Source organism: Leopardus geoffroyi, chromosome A2, assembly GCF_018350155.1.
Source record: "Leopardus geoffroyi isolate Oge1 chromosome A2, O.geoffroyi_Oge1_pat1.0, whole genome shotgun sequence".
NCBI classification, from domain to species: Eukaryota; Metazoa; Chordata; class Mammalia; order Carnivora; family Felidae; genus Leopardus; species Leopardus geoffroyi.
In genome coordinates, this window is record NC_059331.1 from 45308684 (window position 1) to 45333944 (window position 25261).

Genomic DNA, 25261 nt, shown 5'->3' on the forward strand with positions numbered 1-25261 from the left:
TAGCCAGACAGGTCAGTAATTTAAGTCCCACTTAAAAATAGTGTTATATGCTTTTTTTGTTGTTTTTTTTTTTTTAAATATCAGAAACTTTTATTTGCAAGTGTCAGTAAACAAAATAGAACATTCTGAGGTTACACCTTTCAGATGGCAAAAGTAAAAGCAGCGTTCCTTCTCTGTGACTGGTTTCAGTGTAGAGATGTGCTTTGCTATTGGAAATAAGTTTTAGTTTAGTGTAAGACTGAAGAACTAGTACAGTCCTATACACCCAATGTTCTCAGTAGTAGTATATAGCTTAGGAAAAAAAACTACAATCTTGGCATATACTCTTAAAGAACTGACAGCATTCTTGAGTTGCGTTTCATTTACTTCCTGTATATAAATAATGCAGCATGAGATTCAGTTGATGTTATAAGTCTAGGCAGTCACAGCCATGGCATGTTTGGTAAAAGAAAATAATATATTAAAACATCACAGATTTTAACAGTCTGCTTTTGGCTGGGCCTCATACATTTTCCCCCCTTGGTTGAACTTTTTTCCCAGTTAATTTTGTAAAGCAGTGAAGGAATATCAAAATCACACAAATGTGAAAGGATCCAAAAAACACTTGAACATATAAGCAAAGAGGTAGGTAGCAAATCAGTCTATCTAGAACTTCATCTTAAATTATTGGCTTGTGAGTAAATATTTTACATTATTTAAACAATGAGGATGTGTAATGTTGTTTGCTCTTAAAGTTTACTTACAATTTTTTTCAAGTTACATGGAACAAAATTGCTTACAAAATAGAGTCACTGTCACTTGGAGCCTTACTGAACAGGTTATGTTTTAGCATCCCTGCTCCATAGTAGTTTAGGTTCAAATTAAAGAGTAAATACATAAGTTACTGTTTTTCACTAACAAATACATAAGGAAATGAACACTTTTTTGGGGCTCAAACTGCGTATTTTAACTCTTTAATATTTTCAAAATTTACAAATCAGTATGAGAGAAACTAAAGAAAATTAAAGCCTTTCTTCTTTGCCTCTTTCAAAAAGAGGAATTTCAAATATGTTTTCTGCAGGAAACCATCACTTTCAGTGAGGACTTCATGTCCTATCAGGGACATTCTGGCAAGCCAGAGTATAATGGTACCAAGGTACTAAAGTAGATATTCCTAATTTTAATTTAAATCTTCAAATACCATTTGGAACCTTCCATGTAATGTTGCTTTTTACTTAGGTATGCATCAAAAGCAGGAATTTCCAAAGCAGATCTGATTTTTAGAAGCAGATCTGATTTTTAGATCTGATTTTCCAACTTGATAAATAACTTTATCCCTAATGTATTTGTTTACAAGCAAAGTATTACTTTGTCTGGACTTATCTCATCTTCAGTGTCTGGGATTGTGGGCAACAGAGCAGATCGAGTCAAACCCCAAAACTTCTGAGGTGACATGTCTTTTTTGGTGGCTGTAAATTTCCATCCAATATGGCTTGCACAGATCCTACACTGGGCAATAGTCCAGGCGTACCTACAAAATTAAAGAAAGGTATCAGGTAAGGAAACACATTTTTGTATCCCAAGCTATCATGGTAAATCTGTTAGGAAGACACAGCCAAATTCTGTAGTTTTGACTGTGCTCTTAAGCTGTGTAAAACTAATCTTGTTAATGTGGATTAACTCACAGGTACTTTTCCCTGGTGGTTTCATATTGCAGTCATGTTAGAAAACACCAACCAACCACCTCCATAAATACACTGGTGTCAAGTCAAAATGGGGGGTGGGATGGAGAGAGACCTGTATTTTAGAACTACTCGTCTACAGTAAGAATGATTTTGTCAGAAGAGTCAAACTGTAACTAGAAAAATCAACCAAACCATTTCTTACTTCCCTAGGGTATATCTATTCTAGTTTAATTCTAGTTTTGTATCAAATAAGATTGGACAGTTCGAGTCGCATGGTCCTAAGTCCAAAATGGCAAGTATAACCCCTAATCCATACTCAGCTTACCTCTGACTACTTAAGACTTTCCTCAGCCTTAATAGTATTTTCAACAACCCTAACAAGTTTCCAGGTGGTGCTGTATCAGGCTCATACTTTGGAGGCCATTCAGCAAAACCAGGACTAAATGGTTTCTGCATCTGTTTTGTCTATTACTGCTTGGGATATTCTCTGGTTTGACACATTACGGAATATACTGGTTCAGATACAGTTTTGCTGGGTCATAAGCCAGCTGATTTTCAGAATGAGCTAAAATGAAAGAGGTCTGGATTAACTGTATAGCTAATTTAAGGATAACTGCAGTTGCCAACTTTCCAACTATACACTTAGTGAGACTATGCAAAAATACTGTTACTAGCCATTCTCAAAACGAACAGCATTTAAATAGAATTATTCATCTTAGTGTCTATTTTCGATTATAATTCTAACAACTCTGCTTAGAACTCTGGATTTTTCTGCCTAGTTAAGGCAGCAAAACCAAAAAAAAAAAAAGTAACCACCACCACATTACCCAGGAAACCAGCTGTGCTCTGTAGAAGGTCGACCTATCAGATTCAAGTTGCAAGCCTTATACACAGTAAGCGTCTCATGCACGTATCCATGAGGATTCACGTAAGCTGCCATCGGCCCACATAATGATAAACTACAAGAGACAATCAGCACAGAGGATAAGTCAAAATGGGAAGAAAGAAATGTCTAATGAGGTTATAAGAGGGAACAGCTTAGAATCCCGTTATGAAAACAGGAGGTTGGCAGTCAGCCCAGTTTCAGTCTACACGTTTGTAAAATAGGGAGTTAAACTTCATCTAAAGGAGTCTTTCACAGAGGGAGTACAGTGAAAATGTCCTTTTGGTCATCCTTGGGCTGCTGATTACTCTGTAGACAACAATTTCTCTATTGTCCTACTTGCAGTCGCAGTACATGTTCAGAAGCATGTCCTACTTTACCTTTGGCCCTGAGTGTAAGATACTAGCCTAAAGCATTCATGTTATCCTTATTCACTAAAAAGATACACAGAATTTCAAGCAGGAATGGGGAAGAAAGGATTGCCCCCTTATAATTGACTTGACCATGCTGATTAATACCTTACATAACTATTGCTGCTGAGTACCCAATCAGGAAGGGTATCTTAACCCCCTCCTATTTCATTTGCTGAAATGACTGTAATTTAATGGAGGGAAATATATGGAGAATGGATATATAGTCTTGACTATAATTCTGTTATAGGAGTTGGGAAAATATATCCAGAAGTACACTAAAAATGTAGTAAAGCTCTCACCTGAATATTTCATTTTTGGTTGTTATTTCTGTTTCTTGACATTGTTTACAGCAAAGAGATGTACACTAAAAAGTTTAAGGGAAAATTAGTGGGGAAAACTCACGTTTGTTTAATTATGTAATTACATAGCTCATCAAGAAACTTTAGAGAAAGTACAGATCCCTCTGAATAACGTTTTCCTTCCAATCATTAAAAACTAGTTTTTAGAGAAAGTGACACATACTCATTTCTAAAACTAATGACTTTATAGGACAGTGACATATATATATAACCACATATGCTCCACATACAAATCAAACTTGAAACGTTTAAAGGATGTAAAAACAATCTGAATGTATGTGTGACCCCAAATGAAATGTCTAAATTATCCTTTAAATATTTTTAATGTAGGGATGCTTGGAAGGGGGCTCAGTCAGTTAAGCATCTGATTCTTGATTTTGGCTCAGGTCATGATCTCACTGCTTGTGAGTTCGAGCCCAGTGTCAGGCTCTGTCCTGAAAGCTCTGAGCCTGCTTCAGATTCTGTTTCCCTCTTTCTCTGCCCCTCCCCCACTCATGCTCTCTCAAAAATAAATATTAAAAAAATAAAAAAAGTAAATTATATAAAACTAGCAAACAATTAGTGTTCTAACTGCATGACTGGATCCCACAGATAATCTAGCCTAAGACACAGGTGTCATGAACATGGTGACTTACTTTATTCATAATATCTAGTTCACAGCGGAGTCGTTGGATGGCACTACCAATTTTAAGGAGCTGAATCCTTAATACATCATCGATAGGAAGACAAGCAGCTACTCTGTAAGAAAAATCTTAAAGACATGGTGGTTTTTCAAGTTTTATAAAGCAGATAATAATGTCTTTTTGAAATAAACCCTCCCTATAGCATTCACAAAGAACATATTTCACATAAACAATACTAAAGTATACTAGCTATCAAGTATATACTCTTAGGAAGTTCTAAAATTAACTTCTTACAATTGGTTTTATAAATATATTTTAAACATGAAAATCAAGCCCATGTTAATAGAATTTCCTCAAAGACTAGAAAAATGGCTACCGTAACTACCTAATAAACAGTATGTACATAAGCTACATAAGTCCTAGAACTCGGGTCATATTTAATGCCACCTTAAAGAACAGGGAAAGGAAAGTGTTAACGCTCAAGCTTTTCGATGAGCTAGTTACTACAAGTTGTGCAGAATAGGAAAACTGCCTAAAATTAGAGTGCTCACAGAATTTAAGAGCTTTGCTACAATTCACTAAAATACTTTATTTTAAACTGCTCAAGACAAATGTGTATGCTTTTCAGAATAAAACTATGAAACTAAAATTTTTGGTTTCATTACACAGAAAACAAAGTAATTTTAGTAAAACAAAAGCCACAGGAAGGAAGCAGACTTTTCGTACCTATTGGATTTGAAGGAAGAGAATCGTCTTTTAGATTTTCGTCCCATTCACGGAGCTGTTTCTTAATTCTATCCATTAAAGTTTCCTTGTTTAAAGTAAAAGCAGCCATAATAAGGTTCACAGACTTTTTACAATTTACTGCCAGATTTTCAGCTAGAGTTTCAATGTAAGTCCTCACTCTATGTACTAAAATCCAAGTCCCGGTTTCAACTCTGTTGTCTCACGCACAGATGGTCACGGCCCTGGCTCCTCCACCCGGCACTAAGGTGGCCTTCCAGGCTTCTGTCCTGCACTGTCTTTGTAGTGGCACGTGATCCTGACCTGCTGCCTTCTAGGTGTTTTCTTAAGAACTGTGTGGAATTGGCCTCTCTTCCCCCTTTTTCTAGGAAGGCTTTCCTGACTCTGTCCACAGGGATAGCAGCCCCTATAAATTACAGGAGCACTTGCTATTTACACCTTACTGGCACCCATTTAGTACACAAGAGTGCTTCCTGTCTTTTCACAGGTGTCTGCAAAAAACACTTGTCTGTTGTGCATTTGTAATGGCCCAAAGCGCTGAAGGGCAGAGTGAACTGTAGTTTCTTGCTGTTGTGCTTGTGACAAGTGCTCAAATTTCTGTATTTACTCTTCCTAAGATTCCAAGTCTTAGGTGAGGGGGTTCACTAAGGGAAATGACTAACATTTGTTGAATGCCTACTGTGTGCCAAGTACAATAACTATCACTCTCCCCATTTTAAAAATTGAATTTATTGAGATAGGTAATGGTTTGCCTCAAACCATACGGAAAATGATAGAAGTCAGGCTTTTAAAAGTCTTTGTGTCTAAAACCCAGATTCTTTGAACACTTCCAGTCTGCCTCTAAGTTTTGCAAGGTATGGTGATGCCTAAGTACGACAATTTGAGGAGAAAGAACACTGGTGGATGCAGTAGACTAACTGGGGTCAGGAGACCTAAGTTCATCTACTTGTTTAGGAAAAAAAACACTTATGGGATTCTTTAATTTTCGAAACCTACCTACCACTTAACACATTTCAAATCCTTAATAGACCCTAAAATATCTCATTACCTTGTCCTGAATTCATAAGCCACTAGAAACTGGGAAAACCAAAAATTCTATAAAGGGGAAGTAAATCCAGCAGAATTTGATTCCTTCGCATTCTACTTAAATGTAAAGAAGGGCATTAGTTCTGAAAATGAGATACCGCTGAGTATGAAAGCCCATGTTTCATTCTAATGACCCTTGATTATGACAAGGCTTACCCTAGAGATAAAAAAGTACAAGGTAATACTTACAGCATCATATAAGGAATACAGCCAGCGAGGCCATGAAGTCAAATTTGCACAATGAAACTTTCTCTGAAAACAGGAAAAAAGTCACTTAAACTCTATATATATTCTTAGGGTGGAAAGAACAGTATTTGAAAACTGATTTTGGCCCTGGAAAATATGTTCTAAATTCAAAAATATGGAAAAATTTTGTAGATAACCCTATTAACAGATGATTCATTACCTACTAAATGTGACAATCATGGTTTTACAGCTTTCAATTTATACTGCAAGTAGAATCCTCATTTTTACTGGGATGGTTTAACATTTTAATGCTGAGGATAACTTAGTGAAGTTATGATGAACTTGAAGAGTGACTAAACGTAGTTATGTTACAGCATAACATATCACATTATATGCCTATTAATCATTTGTTCAGTATATACAGGGAAACTAAAAATATAATCCAAATTGTCTTTGTGTAAAACTTTAAATGGCTTTAAAGTGAATTACTGTAGAGGCACATATAATAAATGAGTCCATTCTAAGAAAAAAAATGATCATAACTTGAGAGTCCAGGATGAAGTCCCCCATTTCATAGAACTCCGGGAAAGGGAAAAACCACTGGGTAGCTCTTCCAATTGTTGTATTTTAGAATCCAAATGCAAGCATGCCTAAATCCACAGAAAAATGTGAGTTAAATTCCAGTAGAATTTCTGTTTTTGATGGGAAGACTCAATAATTAAAATGTGAGTCCTCAAAGCACATATTCAGTGTAATAATACCAATGAGATTGGAATTTAGAAGCATAACTTAAAGTTCAAATGGAAGAAGAAGTGTGTAAGAACTCCCAAAAAAGTTTGGGAAGAGAAGTATTCTACAGGACACAAAAATATGATTGGGAATGCGCTATAGCAGTGCTATTAATAGGAACAAATTGTAAACAACCTAAATGTCAACGAACAATGAATACATTAGAATATGTAATACACTAGGGGATACTTTGCACCTGATCAAACAAGGCATATCAAACCTACAGAGCATAACGAATGATTACATCTTCCTCAATAAAGAAAACAAAACCTATGTAAGTACAGACATTCATAATTTTGTAGACTGTTAACGTGGGGCATGACACATGAAAAGTGGGTGGGAAAGCAGTAAGGTGGCTCAAAAAGGACTGTCCCAGAATAGAACAAGAAAAGCAAGCTGTAAGATTTAACAGAATGAAAGGGAAATCCTGTGCTTGCACCTGCATGACCAAATGAATGGGCATGAAATGAGGAAACATGGGTACACCACACATGTGAAAAGGACTTGGGGGACTCAGCTGATAGATGAACTAACCAATGTGCTGCAGAGCTCACATCCTACTCTCCCTGCAATCGTATGCTAGAAGATGTCCAGAATCTAAGAAGAGACAATAATGTTACCCTTCTGTGACAGTCAGAAATGGGAACTTTAATTGTCAGGGGCAAGGATGCTAAGAGGAGGTCAACAGTTTGCATTAGGGATGTTTAGTTTGGAGCTGCCTCTCAAGGGGGCGTGGTAATTTCTTTTAAATATTTTAGGGAACTACTATGTGGGTGAGGATGGACTTGTTTCTCAAGGCTCATCCACTAAAGCTCAAACCAATGGGTTGTTTAATGAGAGGAAGTTTTGGCTCAATCTCATCTTTCTTATATTTGAATCTACCAAAAGACGGGTCTGGGATGGCCTCCAAGTACATGTTCAAAAAGTGATTTAAGCCAGAGGAGCCAGATTGTAAGGCACTTAAGTTACTCTCCAATCAGTTCTTTACTTTTAAGACCAAAAAGTAAGGCTAAAGAATTTTGTCACACTCCAAATAAATGCTACAGAATAAGCACACAGAATAAAGAACTACAACAGCCTTTCAAGTAACTGTGAATATGTAGTAATAGCAATGGCAACCACTTTATTGGTCTTAAAATAAATCTTTAAGGTTGGTAGTATTATCATCCCCATTTGAAAAAGAAGGAAACAGGCAAAGAAGGATGGTAAAACTTGCCCAAAGTCACGGTAAATGGGGAGCTGCTAGGCTGTGCATCCAGGGAGTCTGACTGTAACCATTATTCATTCAAGAAATATTCTGAGCACCCAGTACGTAGGTGTCAGGCATTATCTTCACACACTGGGAGTATACATACCAGTGACTAAAACAAAAAAAGGCCAAAATCATTGGAGCATACATTTTCTTGCAGAGCAGCTTACTTTCTAGCTGTATACTTAGAATTACAAAGTGACAAAAATCCAACAAAGCTTCGGTCTGGCAGACTGACACACTACACACTCCCAATTCAGTTATTAGTATATACTTTACACATCAGAATGATCATTTTTATATTACAAAAGCATAGCATTTTACTTGGCATCCATGTCAAGATAAAGAGAAACCAAAGTAATTTATTCATATTGTAAACATGACTTCCCACTGTAACAGAGAACAGAATGTGGCACACTAGTGTATTAAGAGCAATGCAGTGTGGGTCAGGATCCTTACCATTCGCCTGCCACCCTGCATCCTTTGTGAATGTGAACACACTGCAACTCATGTGTCTCAGTTCTGTAACTTTTTAAAGTGAGAACATCAATAAAATTCTTTTTCAGGATTATCTTGACAGATTCTAAAGTTCTACTTACAGATCCATTACATGTTTATCCTTAATATTTGTGATGTGCTTTATACAGTCAACTATGCAAACTACAGCTAGCTTTTGAGCCAACGCCCAAATTTAAGCCATTTCGATCTCTCAAGTTTAAGAGTCCCAGTTTAGACTTCTGGCACAATGTCGATGGCTCCTGTCTTCTATCTGGGTAACACTGATGGCAAGTTCTGGCAATTTATGAGCATTCTTCACATGTATCAACACCACAATTTACTTCATAAAAGGGCTACTCTTCAAAAAAATTTTTAGTACTAGCCTAAAAGTTAGGTGCTTACAAGTGACTGAACTGTGATTCTCTAGTAAAGAAGTATTCACTCTGGGAACAGGATTTACTATGGAAAGCAGGCAGAAAGGCCCTGAAAATGAATCTGTTCCCTGAAGGCAATCCATCACATTCTTCCATTGTAAAGCCTGCTTCAGATTTGCCTTCCAACAATGTGGAATGTTAAACAAATGTGAAATTCCACTTCAATGGCTCTTTGAAGAGTAATAAAATCGGAAAAGCAATGTAAAAGGCGAAACATGAATAATACATCATTGCCACTGATATACACAGTGGTCAAAGGTGGTCATTTGTTGTATTAAATCCCATCAGCATCAGCAATGTAAATAATAAAAATAATTTATCCCAGGAATGCAAGGGTATGCTCTTTCCTGCTCCGAGACTGCTAAACTACTAGGATATAACATATGCCTGGGAAATCACTGCTCTGTCCAAGGAAGTCCCTGACTACACACAGCCTAAGCTCTCAAGACCTTTTTTTCTCTAACATAAAAAAAGCCAACAAATGTTACTGTCTTACTGCTACTGTTACTATTCTGGGACAAAGCAAAACGTTGTCTTCGTAGACAAGTTCCTATGGAAAGGTAAACCAATAATAGCCAGCGAGACCTTGAAAAAAGAAAAGACCAGTAATATATACCAGTTATATGTTTATTTACAAAAATTAAAAATTGTCAACAGTTAGAAAAGTGTTAATGGAGGTACATAAAGAGACTGACAACAAAGCAGAAGAAAAGTAAAATAAAAAACATGAATTTCGTCTATGGTAAGGGGGCACGTTGTATCAGTGAAGGAAAATAGGGGCTTTTCAGAAAATGGTAACAGGACAATGAAGAGCCATCTGGAAAAAAAAAGTGGAGTTGAATTCATACCAGGATAAACTATATGTGGATAAAAGCTTAAAAAGTTTTGATGACATTAAAAAGCAATGAAATCAAAGTCAAAAGTAAAAGATTACATTCTAAACATTAAAAAAAAATAAAAATTCCTTTGTATGAGGAAGTAATTTCTAGCTATAATTCAGAATACAGAAGCATTAACAAAAAAGGTAAATTTAACTACCTAAGGGGAAAAAAAAAAAAAAAACCCTTCTGTGGGACACCAAAGACAAAGTCAAAAGACAAATCACAAACGAGGGAAAATGTGTGGAACTTACTAATTCAAGACAAAGGGTAAGTTTCCTAACATGAAAAACTCCTAAAAATCCACAAAGAGCAAATACTATGAACAGGCACTTCCTAATAAGGGAAATACAAATTGTTATTCAACACAAATGTTATACCTCATTTCATATCCAAAGAAATTCAAATTAAACCTCCAAAAAGATTCTGTGTTTTACTGATCAGATCAGCAACAATTAAGTTGGATAGTACAGTGTGAAGCCATGATGACTACTGCTGTCAGACTACACACAGGAACAACCTCCTTAGTAAGGTACTCCAAGAACATCTGTCAAAATTACGAATGCAGATTCCCTGTCATCCAGTAATCCACTTCCAAAATTTATTATATATTTTTGCCTGTATGGATGGTCATTTGTATACAACACTTAGTGCACGTCTGTCATCCAGAGGTGACTGGTCATGTAAATTGTAGCCTAGCAACAGAAGGGAACACTGGGGCAACTTTGAAAACAAGGAAGCAGTGCTCCAAAAGTTGATACAGAATAAGAGAGAGTAAGGTCTAGGATAGTAGTGTATCTTTTCACCTAACAAAATGGAAAGAAATGAACATATCTGTGTCTTCAAAGAGAAATTCTCGAAGACCGAGAAACTAACATGTGAGCCCACTTTCAAGGGCTTTGCTCTTCAGAGCCAGAACCAGTGTTCAATTCTTTCCTGCTCCTGCTCCCTATGAGCACCATTTATAAATTTAGCAAGACTAGAAAGATAAGCACCAATCACTTTCTTAATTGGTTTCCACATTTCATTTCTTTTTACATTTCATATGCAACTCTTTTCTCATTAACACAATAAGACTATGTAACAAAGAGAAAGTCTGGGTTAGGAGGGGGTGCACTTAAAAATGTATGTCATATTCCCAAGTACGTTAAAGAAAAGTTTCCTTATTGTGAGAATCCCAATACAATCAACCCAGCCAAGAGTGAAAGGCACTGTGACAGGAAAGAAATAAGTATTAGTTTCAAAGATCAAATCACAGAATAAGGAATGTTTCCAGATGGAAGTGAGTTTTGGAAGAGTGTTCCCTGATTACACTAGCTAGCTTCTTAATCATTAGGGACATCTTGTCAGATGCACCCTTGTCAGAATGGAAGATTACAAAGGAATACTTGTGGAAGCTTAATTTTGTCATTTGGAATGTTCAGTTCTCAAGGGCAAATGTTAAGAAAAGTGTGTGCAAACAGTTTCAAGGTTAACTGAATACATCTCAGGAAGGCTACACTGCCGGACCCTTTAAGTATCGTTTCTGCTGAAAAAGTATTTGGCAACCACATAAGCTTGAGTTGGCTTAGAATCATCTAAGCATCTCCCAATTCTGACTACCTTAACTACCTCTCAGACGTGTAGACAAATGGATGCACTGCTTCGTATCCCGGTGAGATGTAAGAGTCAGATCTGAATAAAGTGAGTCGACCCTTAGATCTGTCCTAGGACAAGCAGTGTTATGTAATCCAGTCCCTGATAAGTCAGCATCCAGCTAAAGGCACGGTAAGCTGAACCACTGAGACAGTATCAATCAACGCACATGGAGTTCCGGCCAATGGCACCTACCACCCCTTTTCCTTCACGTGGTGAGTGGCTCAAAGCGGCCTCTCTAAAGTAGAACAGAGTTTTTAGGTCATGTGCAGTCCAAAATAGATCAGCTAGCCATTTGTCTTGGCCTAGTGATCCAGACCCAAATTTCATAATCTAAGCAACTTTACTCAAATTTTAAAGATGGAAACCCATTAAACAATTTGAAAAATACATGGGATGAAGGAATTGTATTTCCTTAAACCTTTCATACCTCTCTCCTTCCTTAGCACCTTCTGTTTAGTCCTTGGCAGCTCTGAATATGAAAATAACATATTATATACATATTATCATTAGAGAAATAAATATGATTATTATTAAAGAAATATCACAAAGGGGAAAGAGGACCTGGTTCCAAACAAACATATGCTTCCTTGGTCTTTGCATTTCTGGCTTTCTTGCTCTTGGTCTGCCAGTGACAATTGAGCTGCAAAGGCTTAATTCAGAACTAATATGACAAGCTAAGATTCTTTTTTTTTTTTAACGTTTATTTATTTTTGAGACAGAGAGAGACAGAGCATGAACGGGGCGGGGGGGAGGGGGGTCAGAGAGAGAGGGAGACACAGAATCCGAAACAGGCTCCAGGCTCTGAGCTGTCAGCACAGAGTCTGACGCGGGGCTTGAACTCACGGACCGAGAGATCATGACCTGAGCCGAAGTCAGACGCTCAACCGACTGAGCCACCCAGGCGCCCTGACAAGCTAAGATTCTTTAGCCACAGAATAGAAGAATTCAATCAGTAATACACACAAGAAGTAAAAAACCAGTCTTATTTGTTTAACCCACAGACAGGACACACAACCAGTACAGAGCATTTAAGTCAGGAATCAACTACAATCACTCCCACCCTATGCTTACAAATTTACAACAAGAGTTAAGTTAGGATTTTTTAACTGTTGCTTTTTAGCAACCAGTCTTAGTGTGGAAGAACTATGATACAAATCGAAATACATTACATCGCCTAAAACCCAATCCTGTGATTGAAATACATAATTATTTAAATACATAGGCAGCACCTTGATGCAGTTTCCTTGCCACATAACACCCCAGCAGCACCCAGTGCTGAACACACTATTGGGCATGAGATGACTTAAAAAATTCCAGGGGCGCCTGGGTGGCACAGTCGGTTAAGCGTCCGACTTCAGCCAGGTCACGATCTCGCGGTCCGTGAGTTCGAGCCCCGCGTCGGGCTCTGGGCTGATGGCTCAGAGCCTGGAGCCTGTTTCTGATTCTGTGTCTCCCTCTCTCTCTGCCCCTCCCCCGTTCATGCTCTGTCTCTCTCTGTCCCAAAAATAAATAAACGTTGAAAAAAAAAAAAAAATTCCAAAACCATTCCCTTGGAGCCCATGTACATCAGAGCTGACTCTGACGTACTTATTTCAACAGTGACATTTAAAATGACTACATGACAGCAAAATCTTCCGCTGTTCTACCCTTAAACTTAAACAAAGGTAAAACTGTATTTGAAGTGTCTGTATCAGGTTTGAAACAAGTACTGACTAGCTATAGAAAAGCTGTCTGCAAAGTTAAAGCATACGTATCTGTTAAATCTTCCAAAATATTACTTTCAAGGTTGTGTGGGAATCCTTAAGCTATCTATTTCTACATTTCCTATTGGATTCTTTTTAGAAACGCTTGTTAAAACACACAAAACCATATCTCAGACTGTCCAACTGAGGTACAGATTACTAAAAACAAGAAGCCTACAGACACCTGGTTATAAGCCTGCTGCCCCCCAAGGAGCCATCCTCACAAAGTCCTCTCTGAAAACTGGATGAATTCTACCTTAGGAACATTACAAGTGGTGGTACACTGGCTAGTTTATAAGACTCCTTTATCAATTATCTATATTAATTTATATTAAATTAGGATCCTACGAAAATTTATTCAAAATTAAAACCTGTACCACTTCATAAAGAGTAAGGAGTGACTGATCAATGTAAGACTTTTCAGATTAAAATGGAAATGTCTCCATATGTTTAAAAGATAAACCTCAAAGAGCCGATTTTTTCTAAGTTTAAAGACTAGTGATCATTTCCTTTATGCAGAAATCATAAATATTAGCTGTTTTCTAAATTTATTTAGGTTTCATTTTTTGAGAGAAAGAGAGAGCACGAGTGGGGGAGGGGCAGAGGGAGAAAGAGAATCTTAAACAGGCTCTGTGCTCAGCGCAAAGCTTGAACTCATGACTGTGAGATCATGACCGGAGCGGAAAAGAAGAGTCAGACGTTTAACCAACTGAGCCACCCAGGTGCTCCACTATTAACTACTTTATACTCAAAACTGATACATCTGAAAAATGAGTAGGAACAGGCTTCATCAAATTTTCTTCTGGGATAAAGAGTGATCTAGCCTAAAGGATTATGTGTGAGAATTAATGCCCAAACAAGCAGTGCTTTCACAGAGCACACAGTATCAAGCCAATTTTTGTGATGTCGACCATGTTATATAAAAAGAGAGCTAAAATGCTTTCAGAAGTCTAAAAGATTTGGAACATACTACTACTGCTTGGAACTCTCCTCTCCTTAAGGTGATGTGTTTATGATTCAAGAGCCAAACATGTAATCTAATTAGAGTTTAGCAAGATTTCCACAGAACTAAAAATCACAAACTATTAACTAGTACACAGCTGATAGGCATAAAAGCAAGAACACCTTACAGTACTGTGACATTTGACTATTTTTGCAAACTGCTTTTACGTAAATGGCTGCCTATGAAACTTTTAGAAGCTCTAGCTTTGATCAAATGCAGCCAGAGTATTACCACAGAAGGTGTCTGGGGAGTGAATCATGAGACTTGTTTGTGTTCCTTTCTCAAATACAGGAAAAAAGCAACCTGTCTTCATTTTCTGAAGATGCACAAAAAATTAGTTTCTCACCTTCTGGTATTTCTGCCACCATTTATATGAATACTGGTCTTCCCATGAGACAGGTTTTGAAGGAAATATCTGGCATTTATTGAGGGATTCTAACTGAACTGCAGACATGGTTGAAGGCAACACACACTCGGGAAGAATTTGCACTTTAGCTTGCTGGATTCTAAAATAAAGAGAACCAAGCATGGTGTTCATTTTTAAAATAAACTAACTCAAACTACTAAGTTTCTAGACATTATGGGTAATTTTAAATACTAAGATTTTCAGTTTTTTTCTTAAATTTCCGTATTCGTCAAATGCCGACGTTAATATTATTGCAAGAATTTTCAGAAAATACTGTAGTTCATAAATCATAGCAAAGATAACCTCAAATACAGATTTTCAATCTCACTGTAAAATGGAAAGTGAGATTTGTACATGTCAGACACACAGTTTATTAATGAAACAAAATTTAAAAAATCAATATACAACCATCTATTACCACTTGATACTTCTAAATTAGTTTCTCAGACATTCTTGGACACTCCACCTGTTCCAGCTCCCCACCTGCTCCCTGGCTGTTACACTTGTCCCTTAAGTCTAATCTCACTGGAGGAGTAGGCAAGTAAAGAAAGAGAAAATCAAGAACCCATTTATGTGAACAGCTAAAATAAGACTACAGAATTACATGTAGTCTGTATTTCTATGTGCATTCTTTTTCTCCATGCAAAGAATCAAAATATGCATTAAATTATCTTTTTTTAATCTAAAAATTACTTAAATTCCCATGAGAGTGAAGTCACCATTTCCAGAATGCTATCTGAGAATATCATAACCGCAAACATCTTAATCATGAGCAAATGCCAATAGGAACACCGTACCTATGAGCTATTTTGTCTGGAAGCGTATCTCCTACAGTACAGCTCTTGAAATGTAGACTGTATTATACATTCAAATGCTGGAACAAAAATCTGTCAGATTGCCAAAGTTCAATATATAAAAGGTCTCTGCTTCATTATTAAGTATGTTTAGAAATTCTTATGTGGTTTTTCATATTAATCATTGTCCTGACCTACAAAAAGTGAGGAATGAAATTTTGATACTTCTGCTTACTAAATGAAACTAGCTAACTTGGTTAGACTCATTTCACTAACTTCTTTTCTTTCCTGCAAGATCAAAGATATGTCTACACAATTTCTCAGAATGTTAAAACAAACGAACATGTTCAAACTGTGTTCAAATGTTATTATATTAGAACTCCTAAAAACAATAACATCTTTATTTTCCTCACCTGTCACATGAACACAAATACTTGGTTATCATATTTTTAAAACAAAAGTGTGTGGCATTCTACAGAAATGTTCAGAAATCTGATTCTTCTTTAAGGTCACCAGTAACTAAATTAAAAATGATGTTTAACTCAACTATCACATAAGATTTTGCTGTGTATGGATAAAAACATTAATGCTGTTGAAAAATTGGTTTACTGATCATTTTAATAATCAGTCTGTGGTTCCAGCTGTCTGAATTGCCTTGCAGGCCTGAGCAACACTGTCTGCTCCTCTTGTTAGACACGCCTGGGGTCAGCTGCACACACAGGGCTGGTTCTTTGTTTTTAACATAAGCTACTTTTGTTTCTTCCCAACATGTTTATAGCAGTTGTTTTGTTATTATAGTTACATAATTTATATAAATATTACAGAAACCAATGAAATGTGACTTAAGAAAAATTGTTATAAGAAACAAAGTTGAGCAATAAAAACTGCTTTCAAATTAGGTTTAGACAGTTCGAATAATTCTGATGATTAATGGTCTCAATTACCACAAGTAAGAGAACTTCTATAATTCCAAATAGGGTATTAATCTCCTCTTCCTCTCAATATGCAAAGGAATACTCAGGAATTTCTGAAGGGTTCTACAGTGACTCAATGACATACTTACACTTTTTAATTTTTCAAAAAAACCAAAAAACCCTTTCGTGTGTTCAGAAAATGCCAAAGAAATAAAGACTCTTAGAAAAGGTTAGAAGGCAACCGTATAGTTTTTATAAATGAAGGGTCACTTACGTAAAAGACAAATGACTATTATCTCACACTACTTGACTGGAGAAAGGGACATTGGCTTGAGTTTCGAAGGGGCTATGGAGGTGTTCTGGTAGAGTGGAAAGAGCATGAGTTTGGAAGTGAGGGGGCCCAGAACCAACCAAAAGTGGCTTACTACCCGCATCACTTCAGGAAAATCACTTAACCTCTCTGGTACTTGTTTGTCTTGTTTGGAAAAAGACAAAACTGCACTAGATTATCTACCTCCAGAGTGCCTTCCATCTCACCACTTCTACTGAAGGCAGCTACAGGGCTAGAGGGGCAGTGGAACCAGAGAAATCTCACTCCATGGAACCTTTTTACACTAAAAAGACTCACTTTTGTAAGAGGTCTTAGCAGCGGGCTACAGAATAACAGAACGTGCCCTTTCCAAGTTTTGTTTAACCCTATCAGTTTCATGTTAATCTTTGCTACTATCAAACACAGTTTTTGACCTGTTTTCAGAGTTAATTGTATACTGCCATCTTGTGTTCAAAACAGCCTTCCCACAGTCAAAAGTCAAGAAAGCCTCAGAAACCTAACTTTTCTCCCAAGTCAAGTTTCTTTTATAGTTCCTATAACATAGTATTCACACAAATAATCAAACATTTAAAAGAAGGAGGATATGAAGTACTTTAAAAATGGAACTGTTAGTAAAATCTGCAGTAACAAAACAGTTTGCTAATTATCACAGTACACAGCCATCAGGAGGACACTGTTTGATTCATTCATGTGGCATTTATAGTCCTAACTATAGAACATACAGAAGTGTTAATCATTGATTGTCCTCAGGCAGTTCATCTATTGAGGGAGATAGACATACAATCCTGCAATGACAATACAACATGTTAACACCATGAGAGTCTGCACCGTGAAATGTTCTGGGGGTGGGGGGGCACCACTGAGAACTCTGGCACTTCACCCCTCATTTCTCTAGCCCCAAAGGGATGCCTCACCCACCTGTACTTACATAATTCAGTGATATTTGTAAATGCCCACCATGAGAACAAAACAAGACAAAACCTCTGAAGTTCTACATGTTCAGAGCGTATCTGTTCAACACAGAGGTCAGATAAAATTTTCAGCTCTGGTTAGGAGACCAATTCACTAGGACTGGGTGAACCCCCAAGAACCTGTATCTTTGCAATACTTCACAGGTGATTCTTACGTGCCAGAGTTAAGAACCACTCTCATACGAGGTAACATGCAATCATCAGGACAAATGCATATTTCGTTTTGCTTTGTTTTTAAAAGGATAAAACAAGGTGAATTGGATTTTTTTTTTAAGTGAGGTTAGTGGTCCTTTAACTTGTGAAAAAGCTCAAACCGTGAGAGCTATGCCACACTGTTAAAACAATTATACTTAGAGAATTTCTAAACTCTGTAAGATATAGAGACAACAAGAATTTACTGATCACTTATTACATAGTTAATACATTTGTGAGTGATATAAAATTCACACCAGAGATGGGCGCTAACTATAAATGGTTCCTACAGCTCAGATGGCGCACTTCGCAGGTGCAACCACTGTGGCTTTCACTATCACAGGGACGCTGCAAACACCACAGCTGTCCTGGTGAGCGCACAGACAGCTAAGAAGCCTGTGGCCTCCCCACCCTTTTTCACTCTGAAGAGAGGCCTTCAATCTCAAAGAAGCCATATCCCCAAAGACATTGTTCTTTGGGTTTATGTTACTATTCTCAAATGTGGAGGGACATGAGAATCACCTGGAAATCAGGACAAAAGATGCTGCAGACTCACCCCAGGTTAACCACTCTCTAGAGGTGGGAGATGAGAATGAAACTCAAGCCTCTATAGTTTTAAAAACCTCCCATGTGGTTCTGATGCATACCCAAGTTGGAAACCACTAGGCTATACCTTCAAAGGGAAAGAGAACAACTAATCAAAAGTTAAAAAATGTCAAGGGTCAGTACAATAGGAAAAAAATCTAAGAAAACCATCTCATTTAATGATACACATTTTAAGATATATGATATTTCTTACCCATCTGACTGTGTTCTTAGCTCAAGAACTTTGAACCTTTGTCGTCCAATTGCTTTCACTTTCACTATCTCAATTCCAAAATCCTGTTCTTCTCGATAGGCATATATCTCTGCTGTTGTTCCAAACTGTGCTTCCCTCTCCTGTACATTACTTCCAAGGTAAATTTTAAAAGAAAATAGTTTTGAACATTAAATTTTTAAATATGCAAAGCTGGCAAAAGCAATACACATGATGAAAAAAACATTAAAGCAAGTAGCCCTTATTGCAAAGCTATCCTAATTTTATTGTAAAATCACATGGGAGAATATAGATATATAATAAAACTTCAGAATTACAATTCGAGCACTTTAGGAAAATAATAGATTTCTAGTTACTAAAGATGATCTAGGATCGGTAGGGGTTTAAAGTCTCATTTCCCAAACCAGGAATTCTTTTACTTCAGTAGACCATCATTTCTGCTGGTTATTATTAGCAGCATTGTACTGGGGTGGGAAATTCCTGTATTCATTTCTTGCTTCTACTGCTGCTTTCCTCCAGGTGCTATAGGATACTTGAAATTCAGCTTCAGTTTGCCACTGGTCTATAATGTGACAATGTATGAATTTTGAGAGAAAGAAAAGAACAAGCCACTCCTTTGTAAAGGTAACCCTTTACATTAAAATGGAAAAGCCCTCTTTCTCCTTAAATAATGAAAGTTACTGAAAATCCAATTCCAGAAATTTTTATTAAGTATTAATGATTTTAAAAATTTCAATTACCAGGAAGCTTAATGTGTGTGACAGGAAATACCTGATTTGGATGGTAATGAGAACAATAAAAATACTCCTACTTGTACCTTCAGTCTTTTCATCACAATTTCTTACCTCACATTCGTATCCAGTCTCTTGTGCATACAAAATAATAGTCAGTTTTGGCTTTAACACTGACCTCTGCTGTGACTCTACATGAAAGAGAGTATGTTAAGCAAATCCACTCTAATATTTTACCTGTATGCAAGAACCGCAAAGGTTCTGTCTTTCTGAATTAAATTCCGCACCATGCTGACTTCCTGAGGACGAAAGAGCTGAAGAGGTAAGGTCTGCCCAGGAATCAGGATCATCATCACCTGTGGCAGAACTGGAATAACCTGGCAGCTGTCGTCATCATGCAGAGTCCTGCCATGAAATTCTTCCATATCAGAGCCCAGATACTATTTAAGAACGAACACAATGATACAGGGTCAGAGATATGTCATAATAAGACAAGCTCAACAGACCAAAGAACAAATCAGATTAAATGAAATATAAACGATAGGTACAACATTTATTTAAATAGTAAAGTTGGTGTATCAGCATCCCACGTGAAAATCTCATTCTGATTCTTATGAGTAGAATTTCCATTATCTTGTGAAGATTGTCTCACACACAAATTCAAGAGCATTTTTTAGTTCAAAATATTTTATTTTGACTAAGATAAGAAAACTCTATGTCCAAATATCACAAATGACCACTATAAAATGTCAGCATGTTAGCTAACACCCTGGTACCAAGTAGTATAGAGAGTAAAAAGTACTTTTGTAGCCCTACCACTAGAGGAAACATATGAAGGATGAGAATTCTTCAAAGAATGAGGACATAGTATGAATCTAGGACATAGTATGAAACTGCTGGAAAATAAGAGTTAATTAAGTATGGTTATCAACTAGCAAACAGCACACGTCCTCCTCCACAATGTCTACCGTGAGGTAATATCCAATGATGCTAAACTCAGTTACTTGTTTTTAGAAACCTCTATCTACTGTTATATTTATGGATCTATTAGAGAAGATCGGCTACTAAATTACATACTGTATGTGATGTTGGCAGACTGGTGTCAAAATTTATGACGTTTGGTTTTTTGGCTTCTTTGCTATCCTGGTCTTCAACTTCCATTTCAATTTCATCTTCTTCCTCACTCTCTGCTGTAAAAGTAGAAGATTTTGAGGGAAAAAATGGATGCAAGAAAATGTCAAAGTGATATTCACCTTCAAATGCAGAGTTCTTTCATGAGGCTTCTGAGCCCAGGAGAAGAGGGCTTCTTCTAAACACTACTCGCATATTGTAATCTCTATAGTACTGTGAAAAGGCAGCTGGAGGGCTGGGTGTATGTATGGCTCTCCCATTAACTACATCTTTTTTAAATCAACTATTTTTTTTTTTTTTTAAGACTAGTTTAAAATTTACATAAAGGCTGCAAAAATAGTACCGAGATTTCCTGTTTATCTCCCATACACTCTCTCCTCTAACTTCTTAGTATGGTGCATTTGTCTAAAAATCAGTGTTGGCACATTACTATTAACCAAACTCCACATTTTATTTGGCTATCCTTATTTTTATCTAATATCCTTTTTCTGTTTCAGGATCCCATCAAGAGTAGCACATGACATTTAGTTGTCATATCCCCTTAGCCTCCTCGGGGCTGGTTTCTCAAACTTTCCTTGTTTTTGATGGCCTTGACAGTTTTGAGTACTGCTTAGGCATTTTGCAGTGTCCCTCAAAGAGAATTTGTTTGATATATTTCTTATTATTACAATGAGGTTATGTACTTTGGGGAGAACATCACAAGAGGCTAAAGGCTGTGTTTATCATATATCAAGGGTGCATACTATTAATATGATTTATCACTGCTGATGTTGCCAGTGATCACCTAGCTGAGGGATTGTCAGATTTCTCTACTGTAAAGTTACTACTTTCCTCCTTTCCACTTTGTACTCTTTGGAAGCCAATTACTAGGCAAAAGTCAGACTTAACAAGGTGAGGGATTATGCTCCCCACTCCTTGAAGGGGAACTATCTACATAAATTATTTAAATTCTTATGGATGAGAGATTCCTTTCTTCTCTCTTGCCAGTAACTAAAAGGACTTAGACAACTCATTTCACCTGATTATGCCTTAGATTCCGCATCTGAAAAATGACAGGCAGGAACAAGACAATCTCTAAACATCTTTCAAACTCTTAACTTTAAAGAATTCTTGGAGAAGACAGAAAAGAGGTAAAGAAGGAAGGAAGAAAGATCCTTTAATTAAAATAGGAAAAGATAACATTAGTACCCAGCAAAAACATTTTCATAGCAGTGACACCAATTCCCTGGCTGTCACTATACTATTAAAAAATGAAATGTCTGTCATCATTTTCATAGGAATTTCGCTTTGGAATTTTAAATTCAAAAATAAAGTTCACTTGAAACATAACACGTATTTTAAAGGAAACATTTTAGAAAACTTACCCCACACACAATTTTTAAATTCTGAAAACTAAACTTATCTACTTTAAAAACCTGATGTTACTGATAATAGAAATGAGAGTCAGAAAAAGCTACACTAAATAGGCACTATTCTACTAAATGGAAGTCTGTCTTGTTAATGCCAGTGGGTAAAATTCCTATCCTAGATCTGCAGTTCTCAACTAGGCTGATTTTACCCCTCAGGGAATATTTGGAAATGTATGGAAATATTTTTGGTTGTCACAACTAGGGAGCCCTACTGGCATCTAGTGGGAAGAGGACAGAGATGCTGCTGAACATCCCACAAGCTGCAGGACAGTCCCCCACAACAAAGGATTTTCCAGCCAAAAAAACCAAAAGTGCTGAGGTTGAGAAATCCTGGCATAGACAAAGTGAATCTCGTTTTTGACCTCATATTTCATGTATTTTCAAATGCCCCAAATACACTCTGAATAGATAAAACGTTAATGCAAAATTGTCATTTTCTTTTGGGTATAAGACTATTTAAATCAAATTACCTCCAGCTAGGTTTCTGACAAGAAAAAAACAAATGTTTTCCAATGCAGTAATTGCCTTGGACTTTCTATTAATTCTTAGAAATTCGTAGGTATTAGGATTTGTCAAAGAGAGTAGTGTAACTTATTTAAACTTATATTTAAATGGTGAGTGGTCTAACACTTCATACAAATTTTTGCTAAGAACACAAAAGTTTCACCAAAAGATAACAACAACAACAACAACAACAACAAAAATCTCAAGCGCTTTCCTTATATACGGTAGCCTTTCTCATAAATATGGCCAAAACCCACTTCCCCCTACTCAACTGTTTATTTATTAATGTTTCCCTTGGCCAACACAGATTCTTTGCATCTTAAAGTACTTCCTTTTCACTTAAAGAGTATTACTCTTCAAAACAACTCATACTACATAGGGGAGCCTATGTGGCTCAGTCGGTTAAGCATCTGACTTCAGCTCAGGTCCTGACCTCAGCCCTTGTGAGTCTGAGCCTCGTATCGGGCTCTGTCCTGACAGCTCAGAGCCTGAAGCCTGCTTCGGATTCTGCGTCTCCAACTCTCTCTTCTCCCCGACTCATGCTCTGTCTGTCTCTCCTTCAAAAATAAATAAGCATTAAAAAAATTGGAAAAAAAACACAAAACTCATACTACATGAATTTATGTACAATCCAATGCTTCTTCACAAAACTCACCTATGATTTACAAAAGCCTAATTATTATATCTACAACCTCTCTGGGCCTTCTCACTCCTGATTCTTTTCAACAAAACACATACTGACTGTTCACAACTATCAGGGTGAAGTCTGATGACTCATCTCATGCAGGAGCAGCATATGAATGCCAACAGAACATCAGTAACCTCCATGAAACGGGATTTGGCACATTCAGAGTGGGGCTGATGTCTCTGAAATAAACAGCTCAGCTCTTCAGTCAAAGGCTGACAGACTTACCTTTATGTCAATTCAGCTAGGTTGGCTTCAGGAACAACCACTGTGGTTTATTTTTATATAAAAGGTCCCTCCTACACGGTGGGCATGCAATCAGTCTTCTCCAATCCACACAACTCCCAGTGGACAAATTAATCCTCCAAGCAAAGCTTTCCTTGGGCAACTCCCTATAACCCACAATTGATTCTTGGCAACCCACAGAAAAAAGCCCCAACCCCACTGGCAAGAGACGCAAGCTCCCCCAGAACTGAAACACAACCTACCTCCTAGGCCTTCTCTTCCACAACCCCATCCTAAGTATGTGCTTTTGGATGTCTCCAGACCCATCTCACAATGCTTTACCCCAATCTGTCTGAAGGACAATTCGAGCATCAACTTATCTGGCCCTAAACTTCTGCCTCATACAGATTATAAACCTCCTCAAGTTCCAGACTGTGTATCATACCTCTTCTCAGGTCCACAACACCTGACTGGCACACAGAGAACGAACTCAGCTAACAGCCCCAGTTTGTCGGATAACCTCTTGGAAAGCATATCCTCTACAGCCTTCCATGACAAGTCTGTACAATTATTCCATGCATTTTTTTCTGCCCAGGATTCCAATATAAAGCCAAGGTCCAAATTTTCACGAAACAAAGGAAAAAGAAAATTGAATTTAACATCACACTTATAAGTCTCTCTAATCAAGCATATGAAATACATGCTTGAGAAAAACATGCTAGTACTGTCTTGTCAGTGAAGTGGGTAAGCGACATTGGCTATGCTGACAAAAAGACTCAAACTGCAGTCCTGGGGCTGCTACTGTGTCACCTTGGGCAAGTCACTGAACTAAACTGCTCATCCATTTCTCACTTACCAAACCGGAATCAGAAAAGTTATGTGGGGAGAATTAAATAGAGAAATGCACGCAAAACGCTTACCGCAGGGTCCGTGACACGTTAGACGTTTAACATCTGTTAGCTGTCACTCTTACTGAACGGAACAAGTCCAGAAAAAGTAACGGTTGCTAAACTGACCAGATCCCCCATATCCCCTCCCTCCATCCCCCTGGTTTTAACCCATTTCCTAGGACTCAAGTTCTGAACACAAAACGGACGGAGAGGGAAGGGTCCCTGTCCTTAGGAGCAAACCCCCTCCCCGGTCCAAAACCCTTGTTCATAGCTTGAGGCGATCCAACATGAGACAGAAGCGCCAGGACTAGGTCGCTAGCCAAAGGCCTGAGGTGAGGCCGCTTCCCGGGGCGCCCCTGCAGGCCTCGGTGCTCCACCCCGTCCGTCTCCCCAGCCTTGCGGCACCGCTCACGGCTCGAGCCTCGCCCCGTCCCACCGCCAAGGACCGGCCCCGGGAGGTTACCAGGGAGGAGTGGCAGGTGGTTGCCCATGTCGTGCGCAGCGTCCTGCGGCTCCCTCTCGTCGGCCATGTCTGTTTACCCGCAGAGGAGGCTGGGACAGGGCGGCGCCCGGGCAGCCGGGGGAGAGTCCGCCCCGCGCCGCCGCAGCCGCGCACGGGGGCCACAGCGCCCTCTGGCGGCCCCCAGGGTCCACAGCTCGCCGGCCGCAGCCGGGAAAGGGCGCTGCAGGCTGGAAGACTGGCCGCGGGGGCTGAAAGCTGTCTCTGCCACCCGTGACCTCGTGACTTTCCGTCCGTCGCATACGCCGCGGAGCCCTGGCCTGGTTCCAGCCCTCCGGCGTGACATTTCACCTGTGGGGGAACTGAGGCTCAGGTGCTTGTCTCCACCTCGCTCTTGACGAAGCGGGCGGGGGACAAATAGAAACCTGTTTATACAGCGTAAACTCCAATTCTGTAAAAGTACACAAATGAAGGCTGGAAAAATGCATCGGTTTTTCCGAAGGTAGTTAGATTATAGCTGATATTCTTTCCAACAATTTTCGGTACTTTCCCATATGTATTCCAAAATTAACACGTATTAATCAGAAGCAAATGCTTGAAATGATGATTCCA

The 25261-nt window shown here is 38.1% G+C and overlaps 1 protein-coding gene across 2 annotated transcripts; it reads right to left on the reverse strand.

The window, feature by feature from the left end:
* Positions 1 to 16: 16 nt before the first annotated feature.
* Positions 17 to 24781, reverse strand: CRBN (cereblon). 2 transcript variants are annotated; one of them, XM_045493593.1, is made up of 11 exons: positions 24653 to 24781; positions 20423 to 20535; positions 19583 to 19785; positions 18597 to 18746; positions 14536 to 14695; positions 5962 to 6024; positions 4669 to 4753; positions 3955 to 4070; positions 3260 to 3324; positions 2492 to 2623; positions 17 to 1510 (listed from the first exon to the last, which is right to left on the reverse strand). In XM_045493593.1, the coding sequence occupies exons 1-11, from the start codon at positions 24717 to 24719 to the stop codon at positions 1330 to 1332; spliced, it is 1335 nt and encodes a 444-aa protein (XP_045349549.1). In that variant the 5' UTR covers positions 24720 to 24781; the 3' UTR covers positions 17 to 1329. The 2 variants fall into 2 exon arrangements, with proteins under 2 accessions (XP_045349549.1, XP_045349550.1); XM_045493594.1 differs by having other exon boundaries at positions 20423 to 20532; positions 24653 to 24758.
* Between the last annotated feature and the right edge of the window lie 480 nt (positions 24782 to 25261).